The 12,873-nt window shown below is 33.2% G+C and overlaps 1 protein-coding gene across 2 annotated transcripts; it reads left to right on the top strand.

Annotated features, from left to right (window-relative positions):
- The first annotated feature begins 1,886 nt into the window (after positions 1 to 1,886).
- On the top strand, positions 1,887 to 12,298 carry LOC139514767 (uncharacterized). 2 transcript variants are annotated; one of them, XM_071304401.1, is made up of 2 exons: positions 1,887 to 2,037; positions 10,176 to 12,298. In XM_071304401.1, exon 2 carries the CDS (start codon positions 10,188 to 10,190, stop codon positions 12,039 to 12,041), a length of 1,854 nt encoding a protein of 617 aa, XP_071160502.1. In that variant the 5' UTR covers positions 1,887 to 2,037; positions 10,176 to 10,187; the 3' UTR covers positions 12,042 to 12,298. The 2 variants fall into 2 exon arrangements, with proteins under 2 accessions (XP_071160502.1, XP_071160510.1); XM_071304409.1 differs by lacking the exon at positions 1,887 to 2,037 and adding an exon at positions 8,645 to 8,853.
- The last annotated feature ends 575 nt before the right edge of the window (positions 12,299 to 12,873 follow it).

The following is a 12,873-nucleotide window of genomic DNA, read 5'->3' as shown; positions in this document are numbered from 1 at the left end:
AATTAAAGATTTGTAAATTTTAATTAGTATCTTGTATACGTCAATCTTTGTATCTCAGTTTTTTGATTGGTTAACAATAACATTCTCGTGTGTCTTTAATGTTTTACTGAATATTCATGATTCTGAGAATATGGTTATAACCTTGGATGTAATATCAATTCGACATACATCTGTGTCCGACGATCTAATAACCTTCTAAACGCGTGCCAAATAACTAATGAGGTTCTTGACTTGTACTATTTTTGCTTATCTTGCGTCTTACATCAGAGCTCTGATCTTACATAATGTAGGTTACTCTTATGAATTATGAACTCTTTTCTTTGTATTTTCTTCTTGTTATATTTTCTTATGTCAATGAATTATTTGACATTTATATTCTCTTTTACTTTTAACTGACTTAATAATTTAGAAATATATAATTTTTGTTTTAATAAGCTCTATTTTATTTCAATTACTAAAAACGTCCTAAATCCTTTCATAACACATATCCGAAAACTGGCTGCTAGCGTAGTGGCTGCTAGCGAGTGGCTGCAAGCTTGAGCCTGGTGAAAAGTCCAGGGGTGGGGTGGGGTGGGAATGGACCTTTATCTTCCTTTTGATCACACAAAAAAGCCCCAAACTGTTGAAATATACATTTCAAAGGTCATTATAAATAAAAATATATCTGAAAAAAGGTTGTAAGTTGAAGCAGATAAATAAAAGAATGGATGATAGACATAATAAAAACAACTCTGGTTGTAGGTGTAATTTCTCTTTCATGATATGCCGGGTCGACACATGCTTTCATAATGGAGCTACCATTTGATTTTTAGTTGGGGGAGGGCTAGCCTAGTTTATCCTGACTTTTTTTTTACCAAAATTGTCATCCTGACTTTTTTTTGGCAAAGTGTCTCATCCTGACTTTTTTTTTTTACTCAAAACACCTGCCCTACCAATTTTTTTCAAATTTCATCCTGTCGAATGTCCCTGTCCATCTACAGTTTTCAAATCATGGCTTTGATCCATATAAAGATGACTTGTGATGTAGGGTATTAAACTGGACAGGAAGTTGATTTAGAAGTTTAAATATGCGCCTCACAATCTCACAAGGTAGACCTTCTGAAGATAATTGCCAAGGAAATAATTTGTTGATGGGTTAAAGAACAGCAACAGCACGACCAATACAACCAATTTAAGTTGAGTATTATATATCCTCATTTGTTGAATTAAAGACATTATATTGCGTATGGCATAAAAAAAAATATATATATTTATTGAATTAAAGACATTATATTGCGTATGGCATAAAATAAAAAATATATATATAAATATAGGAATTTTCTACAGTTCGGAATTTACAAAAATCAATTTCTCAATCAAAGTAAACAGGCTTTTCAATTCTAATTTGCGGACATAGATTTATTTGTCGACACAAGATACAAATTAGAAGATGTGGTATGATTGGCAATGAGACAACTCCCCGTTAGACAAATGGCACAAATTCCACATCTCATAGCAAGCCTTAAACGACACAGAAAATATGTAAATTTACAGATTGAATGGTTATGTACAAAACAATAAAGAATGTGATATACAGGTGCATTTGAATTTTTGCCAAAATAGGATAGTGACCCTTTTTCTGGCCTCTATAATGCAACATGCAGACGAAATATCATTTTTGACCTTTATATATTAAATATTATGTAAACAATTAACTTGTAAGTAAACAACTAGCAGTTTTAAGAAGACTATAATAACTTCAAATTACAACATATATAATTCATAAAACTTATTATGTACATTTTATTTATGTTCTTTTTTTCCTGATCGTTATTTATAACTGATTATAAACTAGTTCGTATAATTATTACTTTTAAGAAAATGTGAAACTACTACGTTTTAATTTTAGAACACTAATCGATTACCGGTATATGAATAACAATGTCATGGACTGCTAAAGCTATTGATAAATATAATTAATATTTAATTGTTGTACATGTACATGTGCATTGCGTAATAGTTACCACGTGATTTGTTAGTCAGTGTTAAGCAGAACAGGTACGTATTTGTTTATTTACAAATAAGAATATTTCAATTACTTAGTTTGGTGTAGCTTATGGTTGATATGAATTACATCATTGAATCAATGTCCAGCGGCAAATATTTCACCAATATTCAGGACGATTTTAATACTGTATACGTATGACAGCCTTTAAACCATAGACGTCATGCGCAGGCGCTTGTGCACGGTACAGGATTTGGATATTCAATATTTATTTACCATGTTGGTAATACATATTGAACACTGATAAGCTTTGTCATATATATAAAAAAGATGTGGTGTGATTGTCAAGGAGACAACTCTCCACGAGAGATCAAATGACGTAGGTGATCACCGTACGGCCTTCCACAATGAACAAAGCTCATACCCTACAGTCAGCTATAAAAGGCCCCGAAATTGCCTTGTTTTGCCGTTTTGCCCTTTATTATGTATACTGTAAACCCCGACCACATCCTCATTTATAAATATGGGGATACCAATACTTGTATCTCAGAAGTATGAGACTTAGTTGGTTTGTTGAACGCCACTCTCATGCAGTACTTATGGCTAGGATTAAAAAAAAAACACCTATAAGCCGATCCCAGCATACTATAAAAGACCTCAATATGACAAATGAAAACTAATTCAAAGCGAGAAAAAAATTGCTGCCTCATTTATGAAAAAAACAATAATAATAAAAATCAATAGCTACAAACGACAGCCCCAGAATTACAAGTTACGGACAGATGGAAGACACATTCACAAGGTAGCATGCATACACTTAGTATATGTATGAGATATATCTTATTTGTTGCATTTTGTACGTCAGTTTAATATATATGCGTTCCGTCTACAAAAGTGATGCTCGATTAACGAGTTAAAAGACAAAACATTACACGAAATTAAAGCATTATAAGCACAGGCACTTGTTTCTATCCATACGAAGGTCGACTATCCATATAAATAGAAGAAGGTGGCTAACGAATTTTTTTTTAGGTCACGACAGTCTCCACTTGGGACGCTTTTTCTACCTTTCAACTTAATGCTAAAAATCCCTACCTTATATGAATCGATTCAGTGAATATTTTCCTTTAACACTAAACTAATTTCATAATCCCCACAGTGTTCCTCTTCACGGTAATCTACTCTCAATTCACTAAACCATGTCCAAAAGTTCAACTACCATCTTTTCAATGTATCTACTTCCGGTTGTGGGCAGAATGCTATCTTTTTAAAAACGAAATGATTCTGTAAAATTACCAGTTTATTATTTTCATTATCAATATATTTTTAAAGATGAAATTTCACCGAAATAAGTACATTTATCGTTGTTATTTAAAAAAATCAGAAAGTCAGAAACAAATTTGAATGAATTCGATAATACTAGAGAATTCCGAATGTATATGGTAACTCTAAAGAATTTCATCGATCTTTTATTTTGGAGGTAAAAAACGTATTCAGATTCATAAGAATTAGGGGAAAGAAACTGAGTCAATGAAAACAAAATAAATTTACTGCGATGTCAACCGGAAGTAGATACATTGAAAAGATGGTAGTTGAACTTTTGGACATGGTTTAGTGAATTGAGAGTAGATTACCGTGAAGAGGAACACTGTGGGGATTATGAAATTAGTTTAGTGTTAAAGGAAAATATTCACTGAATCGATTCATATAAGGTAGGGATTTTTAGCATTAAGTTGAAAGGTAGAAAAAGCGTCCCAAGCGGAGACTGTCGTGACCTAAAAAAAATTTCGTTAGCCACCTTCTTCTATTTATATGGATAGTCGACCTTCGTATGGATAGAAACAAGTGCCTGTGATTATAAGGTCCAAAAATTCCGAAAGGTTTTACCAAATATAGCTAAGTTAATAAAAAAAAGTGCTGTTTTTTTATCACCCCACTTACCTTTAAGTTTGTTAAATGAAATACGTACAACACGGCGGACATTGGAACTCTGCTCACTAATACATGAGGGGCCTGATGGGGAGGAGTGGGGGGGGGGGGGGGGGGGTCTCATCAGGATTCACGAGTTGATTTTTTTTGTCAAACAAGATTCACAGAAAATAAATTTCCATGATCACGGATCACGAAAATATAAAAAAAAAAAATCTGTAGAAAAACGGATCACGATAGCGAAAATTCGCCAATCACGAAGAACGAAAATAACCCATCAGGCCCCTCATACATCTCCATAAAAAGTGTTATATTTAAGTTGCAGCTGATTTTTATAATTACTTTCTCTCTTTGTATTTTTTCTGCTCTTAATTATTATATTATAAAATTGTTAATTCTTATTAGTTTTGATAATGACTTATATTTTTCAAATACGACACAACCTATATTCAAAACGGAAAGGGAAGTAGTTATCCGCCTTTTAAACAAAAATATACGTATCGGTTGGATCCGGTTTTATATTATATATAGATATAGATATAGATATACAATTAGACTGGGATAGATATACAATTGGAGGTCGGTCGTTTAAAAACGTAGCAACCGTATCATATACGTTGACGTATACGCATCTGCAGATATGCCTCACAGTAGAGCATTTGCATTAGAGCATTTGCATTAATCAAGTATTTACTGGCGTATCCGTATCGACGTATCGTATAACACGTATATGAGGAAAGGATAAATTAAGTGAAGTTGGTCCCGATGAAAATATTATATAATGCATTTTATTTTAATTGAGATCGGGGTAAAATCATTATTGTAAACAAATCTGGTCGATACGTATACGTCGATCCGTGCACGTATCCTGATACGTGAATAATGCAAATGCTCTAGTATTATGTGATCCCGAGCTTAAGACTATTAGAATTAATTGCATAGCAGTGTGGTCGACAGTAAAACGTTTGTAGGTTGTAACTTGTTTGTCAACGGCTATGATTTTATGCTCACCCAGTCTGTCAGAGCACTTCCAGTGGGGATTGAAATATTCACTTTTTACACATTCCGATACACAGGCACTTGTTTCTATCCATACGAAGGTCGACTATCCATATAAATAGAAGAAGGTGGCTAACGAAATTTTTTTTAGGTCACGACAGTCTCCGCTTGGGACGCTTTTTCTACCTTTCAACTTAATGCTAAAAATCCCTACCTTATATGAATCGATTCAGTGAATATTTTCCTTTAACACTAAACTAATTTCATAATCCCCACAGTGTTCCTCTTCACGGTAATCTACTCTCAATTCACTAAACCATGTCCAAAAGTTCAACTACCATCTTTTCAATGTATCTACTTCCGGTTGACATCGCAGTAAATTTATTTTGTTTTCATTGACTCAGTTTCTTTCCCCTAATTCTTATGAATCTGAATACGTTTTTTACCTCCAAAATAAAAGATCGATGAAATTCTTTAGAGTTACCATATACATTCGGAATTCTCTAGTATTATCGAATTCATTCAAATTTGTTTCTGACTTTCTGATTTTTTTAAATAACAACGATAAATGTACTTATTTCGGTGAAATTTCATCTTTAAAAATATATTGATAATGAAAATAATAAACTGGTAATTTTACAGAATCATTTCGTTTTTAAAAAGATAGCATTCTGCCCACAACCGGAAGTAGATACATTGAAAAGATGGTAGTTGAACTTTTGGACATGGTTTAGTGAATTGAGAGTAGATTACCGTGAAGAGGAACACTGTGGGGATTATGAAATTAGTTTAGTGTTAAAGGAAAATATTCACTGAATCGATTCATATAAGGTAGGGATTTTTAGCATTAAGTTGAAAGGTAGAAAAAGCGTCCCAAGTGGAGACTGTCGTGACCTAAAAAAAAATTCGTTAGCCACCTTCTTCTATTTATATGGATAGTCGACCTTCGTATGGATAGAAACAAGTGCCTGTGTTCCGATACATAAAATGAAACTTTCTTTTTACAAAGCTTGAAAGGAATTTGTTTTAAATATTTATTATAATCATCACATACAACCGTGTCATTTATAAGAATAATAATGTTCAGAGATGATATTATTTAATAATAATAAAAAAATAGGTTTATCCATTGTAAAAAAAACTATTAAGTTGATGGGGTTAATTCACAAAATATCTCTTTGATTAAGAGCACAACTACTTCTACGGTGTGATCATTTAAGAATGGCCTACTATTTATTCAATGCGTATACATGTGAGTTTTGTTTGTGAAGAGTTCTGGATAATTAAAAATTCATTTGATTTCTTTGTTTAATACCATAAAACGATTCATTCTTTCAGATATTTGTCACTTTGCCTTATCTTCAAGTCCAACACAATTTCTCACGTTTCTTACAAAACTTATATTCTTGTGATGTATTCTTTTGTTGAAAAAAAATGTATAGATATAGATAGATATAGGCAGATGTGGTATGAGTGCCAATGAGACAACTCTCCTCCCAAGTAATAATTCATAAAAATAAACCATTATAGGTCAAGGTACGACCTGCAACACGGAGCCTTGGCTCACACCGAACAGCAAATTATAGAGGGCCCCAAAACTACTAGTGTAAAACCATTAAAACGGCGGAAAACCAACGAGAAACGAAAAACACATATGAACTACATAAACAGACGACATCATGCATTGTAACTTTTAAAGCCAATTAAGTAAAAAAAATAATCTGAAAGAACGTGCGATATCATATTAGGAAAATTGATGGTCAAACCATAACAAAAAATCAAGTAAAGAATTTTAAGTATTCAACCTTTATAGCTTGCTGTTCTGTGTGAGCCAAGACTCCGTGTTGAAGGTCATTTTTATTTATTTTGAAATTACAAAGGTTATTCCTGATTAGTATTTTTAATTATTTTATTTAGGCGTTTAGAACCTTTGGTGACCTCACAGTTTAAATTTCTATGATAAGTACGTCGTGAGCAGTGGGCATTACAGACGAACGTTCACCTAATTTTCCCCAGTCAATGAATGGCCATAGCTACACTGTTATGAATTTCATTCTATAAGTTTTCCCTCTGTTCCTCTGGTATCTTTTGCCCCTCTTTTCCAACAATTTAGTCAGCTACACAATTAAAATACTAGCATTTGAAATTAATCAGTTGCCCATTGGCATTATTAAAAGTATATAATTATACAATTAAAGCTTTGGATCACATAATGTTTATTAGTAAATCTGCAGATGCGTATCCGTCAACGTATATGATACGGTTGATACGTCTTTAAATGACCAGGGGCGGATCCAGGATTATAGAAAGGGGGGAGCAATTTTTATTTATGCCGAGCGGAGCGAGGCAAAAAAAATTTGGGACCCTTTTGGGGCTAAAAAAACATAAAATAAGTGTAAAATGCACATTTTAAACGTTCCTAATTTGGGCATGTACATTTTATAGTTGCTGTAAAGTTTAAGGGTTGGACATTTTTGATGCTGTATTCTCCCTTTTAATTGTGTATCATAAAATGATAGTATGGATCCAAAGCTATGTACTGCTATATTACATGTGGGACTTGTCAGTAAAAAAATAGAAATGAAAACTTTTCGTTTGTTGTATGTTAAGTTAGAATAACCTCACATATTTCTTGTTGTAAACCAGATATATGCCAGGCTAGTCAATGAAATTTACAATACGACCCACACGATTTAAGAAAGACAAACAAGCAATTTTTATCCAAATGTTTGGTTGATGATATGTTTCAACAAAATTAAGGGAAGTGAGGGGTTCCAAATTAACCAAAAGCTACGAATGAGTCTAAAATGACAATGAGTTTATGAATGACGGTCGACAAATAGAGACACAAAGGCCACACCCAGCAGCCGGTTGCAGTTTGGTCTTGAAAAAAGTATTTAATATATCAGTTCGGCGAAACAGATTGACCGACCTCTATTGAATGGTACATAGAGGTATGTGCTGTGTAAAGCAATAATTGCAAAAATATACCTTTCTCACGTTCTTAGTTTTACATCAAAAATACCTTTTATAATATGTGACTATAAAGTAAAAGCTTTAATGGGTAAATTTTGTGAAATTTTGACAATTATCAGTCCTATTTGTATCTCTTCATTTCATTTTTTGTTTGATATGACTACTTTAAATATTTAACTGAATTTGTACATGATGTGACAAGTATTTAGAATTATTAGTTTTAAAACATATGACTGAGGACAGGAAATTTTGGCCAATAAAAGAATATGTTTGTTTGCCCTAATCCTACCCACCCAGAAAATAGCTGCCTACCGTACTCAAAAACTTTTATTATGATCCTAATCTGTAAAAAAATGTGTTAATCAGATAGGCATTTCTACTAAGAAACATCTTTCGCTTCAATTTCTCGTTGCCAAATAAATAAAAAAAAAAAAAGAAAATGCATACCTACCTACCCACAGTCTCTTCCTTTGGGTAGGGTAGGGTCTGCATAATCCACAGACCGACTCCATAACCATTATTGACATATAACTCTAGTAACCAATGCTGTCCCTAATAAATCCGCCTTTTAATATAGTCGAGACAATACACAAGTTAAACCTTTAAGTTATACATTTTCAACACAATCTTGTATATTTCTATAAGTTAAAGTGTCTACTTCTCAATAATCTGGTATAACTTCAGTTGTTCAAATTCAGTATCAAAATTAATTAATATTTGATTGGAATCATTTTTTTTTCTTCTTCATAAATTTAGGAAATTGACCTGTCCTTGCATTTATGTCTCCCATTAGAAGCATTTTATCTTGTACTTCGAGTGTACTGATCATTTTCTTACCAGCTTTAATGTCTCGAGAGTAATTTAAAAGGGACAAACCTTCACCCTAACCTGAAGAGGTGGTGTAACATAACAATATAGAAAGACATACTGATTTTCAAAGCACATCATCTAGTAACCAAAGAAAGGTAACTCTGATTTTTTAAATAGAATAATGGCCTGAAAAGACCAATTTATATTTGCAAAATGCAACATAATATAGAGTTCATATTGAAAAAAAAACCAACATTTTAAGTGTATTTTTATTTAAAAATTGCATGCATTTTTTTGTATTGCGGTGTAAAAGCGTTGACCGTATTACAAATATCGTGCTTCACGTCATTATGTATGAATCGCGGAAAAACTTCGGTCTAAAAAATTAAGCTCATGGTAATTTTTTACCCATTTAGAACCCTGTACAATTATCAAAAGAAGCATCTTCAATTGCATTTTTTCGCTAGGATAATGAAAACATGATTCCTATCAAGTTTTTCCTTTATTCACATTTGGGTAAACATTCGCAAATGTTTCTCCATAGGTGGTAATGGTAATGGTAACGTTTTTCTTTTTCCGCGGATGTCTATAATAATGGAACACGCATGTATAATTGCAATAACATCACTAACGCTTGCCATCTGTTGTATTCATTTATCATTACACAATTGTAAAACGTAGCTTTTAGATTTAACATCAGTTAGTATTTAAAGAAAGATCTATCAAAGAAATCATTGCCCAAGTTCCTTGCATGACATATGCACGATGATCTGTTATATTTTAGCTATAATAGTCTGGGACTGCTATACTCGTATAACAGTCCCAGCTATAGTCACTTTTAAATTTAATTGCCTGTTCGTATCTATTCCATACAAATCATTCTATTATATTCTACTTGGAGAAATTAGTCGTTCTCTTTAAGATGTTAAGTATAAACATACGACCTTATTATTTTAATTTATCTAATTTGACAAATATATTTATATGCTTTAATAAACAACAAATTATGCTGCGTTTTTTCTTAGTAAATCATTTAGGAATAGGTAAATCTTTATTCTGTATTATTACACAGTAACGACTAACCCTAATTTAACCTATCATGTATTCAACAATTTTATACATGTTTTCCTTGTCATTCATCAGGATGGTTCATGTGCAATTATAGCTATTATATGTATCCGCTTTTTAATTGTCATGTCTATATCCGTGTGTAACCCCTTTAATATATGCAGTTTTTTTGTGTGTGTAATTGAGAATGCGTTGCAATTAAATGATTTTATGTAATCGTGTAAGGCAGATTTTAATCTGTGTAACCTGTTTCTACAAAAACCGATGTCTGGTTCAAACTCCGAAACTGCGATATCACCTCTTTGCTACACTACGTTGATAGTTTAGCGAAGCAACGTCACCACTGTTTCGGAGTTTGTGTCTGGTTATAGGATGTGTTACTAAAGCTACATGATAATTTCTCTTTCAGTGTGACCAGTAAATGGAAACAAATCATCACCGAGTATTACGGGCTAAACATCAATTACTTATTAACAGTATAGAATTATCAAACTCAGATGTATTAGACATACTACAGGAAGACGAAATTATAAGCTCTGGGGAATGCGAAGAAATCCTTTCTAATAAAACTAAGCGAGAACAAAACGCTAAACTACTCTATATTTTAAAAAGGAGGAGTTACAAAGACGGAGACCCTTATCCATCACTTTTGAGAGCACTTTCGAATGATTATGGTTTCATTTGTGAGGTATTGGAAAAAGAAGACGAAACAATACAACAGCGTTGTGTGGTGAAAGAGGTTAGTGATAATTTCACCTGCTTTCACTGCAAATTAGTAAAGAATTTAAGACCTAAGGATATAACACATCAGTTGTTTGAAGATGAAGTTTTATCCGACGACGATTTGGATTTAATAAATTCAGACACAACGTGTCGCGAGCAAGGGGTGAAAAAACTTTTTGCAGCTCTAGGAAAATCAAGAATACCTCAAAGTCAAGTTGTAACCTGTTTAGTTTCAAGTTTGAGGAACAAATATTATTACATTGTCACACAACACACGGTAAATGAAAATACTTTATACTCTTGTCATTGCGAACATTATAATAAACCTTCGTTAAAAACGTCTTGTACTAGTTGTTGTTCGAACCAAATTAGCAAATTAAAATATCACTCCCAGAATGACATTTCTGCAAATACAGGGCTGATTGTCAAACACAAAGATTTTAAAATTGACCACGAAGATGAAAGTCAAAGCAGAGACATACGTGTACGCTCATCCACAGCAAAGCATCTCAAAGCAAAACCAATTTCTTCAAACGGATTTCAAAGCGTAGAACTTTCGAAAAATGTTTCGAAATCCCTTCCAAATAACAAGAAGATAATGCGTCTTTGCTCAAAGCTCTGGGATGAGTTATTCACATTACGCGAAAAAGGAGACTGGGATCTATTTCACAGCGTAACAAAGGCAGCAAGACAAAAGTACATCGATAATACCGACATTCAAGTTCTTCTGTATCGAAGCGATATGTGCATATCCACCTTCTATAATGACAATCGCAGAGATGCTGTGGAAAGTTTTGATCACGCTACCCATCTGATTTCTTCCACATCGATGCCAGGTTGGCACCTAGCTAGGCTTTTACCACTCAAAGTTGAACTATTCACACGTTCAAAGCAATTTGATGAGGCATCTTCACTGTTAAAAGAAGCTCATCAAGCGATGAGTACCTTGGACAATTGTCTTTCTACCGGAGCCGTGTATTTCTTTGAGGCCAATTATCTTGGAGCAATTCTTCGGTGTACACAAAATGGAACAAGATCGTTTTCTATCAGAGAAAGAGCAAAAACCTGCTTTTTGACAGCAATAAAACATTACGAGCAAGAGAAAATCTTCAAGATAAAATCGTTCTTAAACCAAGTTTATCTTTTTCTTGCGTTATTTGTTCTCGGTGTTGATGTTAAACAAATCGAATACATGTATGTGAACACTGTTTCAAATGAAGACATCAGTTTGGCAGAGTTTTATTTAAACTTGTTTGAAAACAGTTGTTGGGATGAATCTACTAACTGGTCAAGGATGTTGTTTTACATTGCTCGGTCAGAACAGCATAAACAAAGACAAAATCTACAGCGCTCATTAGATTATCTCCACGATGCTCTAAAGTGCGCAGTCAAGGGAAACTATCTAAAACAGAGAGAGTTCATACAATGTAATATCACTCTTGCTGAAAAGAGCATAGTGGAGAAACAAAGACTTCATGCAATTACACAACGTGAACAAACTGTGAATGAAATATTAGCTAATCTCGAGGAAAGTTCAAGCGATTCTTGTTAGTTTTATTTCATTCTTCATTGTAATCGTTTAACAATTTTAATTTATTCTATAAGGTATCGGACAAATATTGCTTCTCTGTTTATATGTTGTTTGTAACAAATTCGAGTTTATAATGTGACTAACAACGAGTACTTAGATCAATGCAATTAGTACGAACGGCAGTTTAAAAAATGTTGAACATTTTGTCGGTTTTAGCAGATCGATACAGTTATTTTGTTTATATTGGACACAGTATAAATAGTTATAAAAGGTATAAACCAGGCTTATAATTTGATACACCAGACGCGCATTTCGTCTACATAAGACCCATCAGTGACGCTCAGATTAGAATAATTTAAAAGCCGAACAAGTATAAAGTTGAAGAGCATTGAAGAAAAAATATTCCAAAAAGTTGTGCCAAAAACCGGTTTATAGTATGGTTATGTGGGGTTACGGAGACTATTGCAGTTATTTTGGCTTAGTTGGACGCATCCTATAACCAACTTAAAGTTGGTGGTATCATTTCTTATAGTTTCTAACCCGATCATTGCATCTTACAGAACTATTTTCACCTGTTGAAGTTGCATGCATGCAATCGTGGAATTACTCGAGAATTTTCGGCAATTTTTCCCAGACTTCGTCAATTTCTGTAACCGTCAGTTGAATTTGTTTAACTTCAAAATGATTCAATACACCAAACTTGGTTGACAGTTTATCTATTGCTGATACATGTTAAATCTGAGATACGGAGTTTATTACAAAAAATTGATCCTTGGTCACTTTTCCATGCAATTAGGTCGAGGTAAGTAAAACCCTATCTGATAGACATGTGAACCTTGCGAGGATCCTATAT

Source organism: Mytilus edulis, chromosome 1, assembly GCF_963676685.1.
Source record: "Mytilus edulis chromosome 1, xbMytEdul2.2, whole genome shotgun sequence".
Taxonomy (NCBI): domain Eukaryota; kingdom Metazoa; phylum Mollusca; class Bivalvia; order Mytilida; family Mytilidae; genus Mytilus; species Mytilus edulis.
This window is presented reverse-complemented; position numbering and strand designations above follow the sequence as displayed.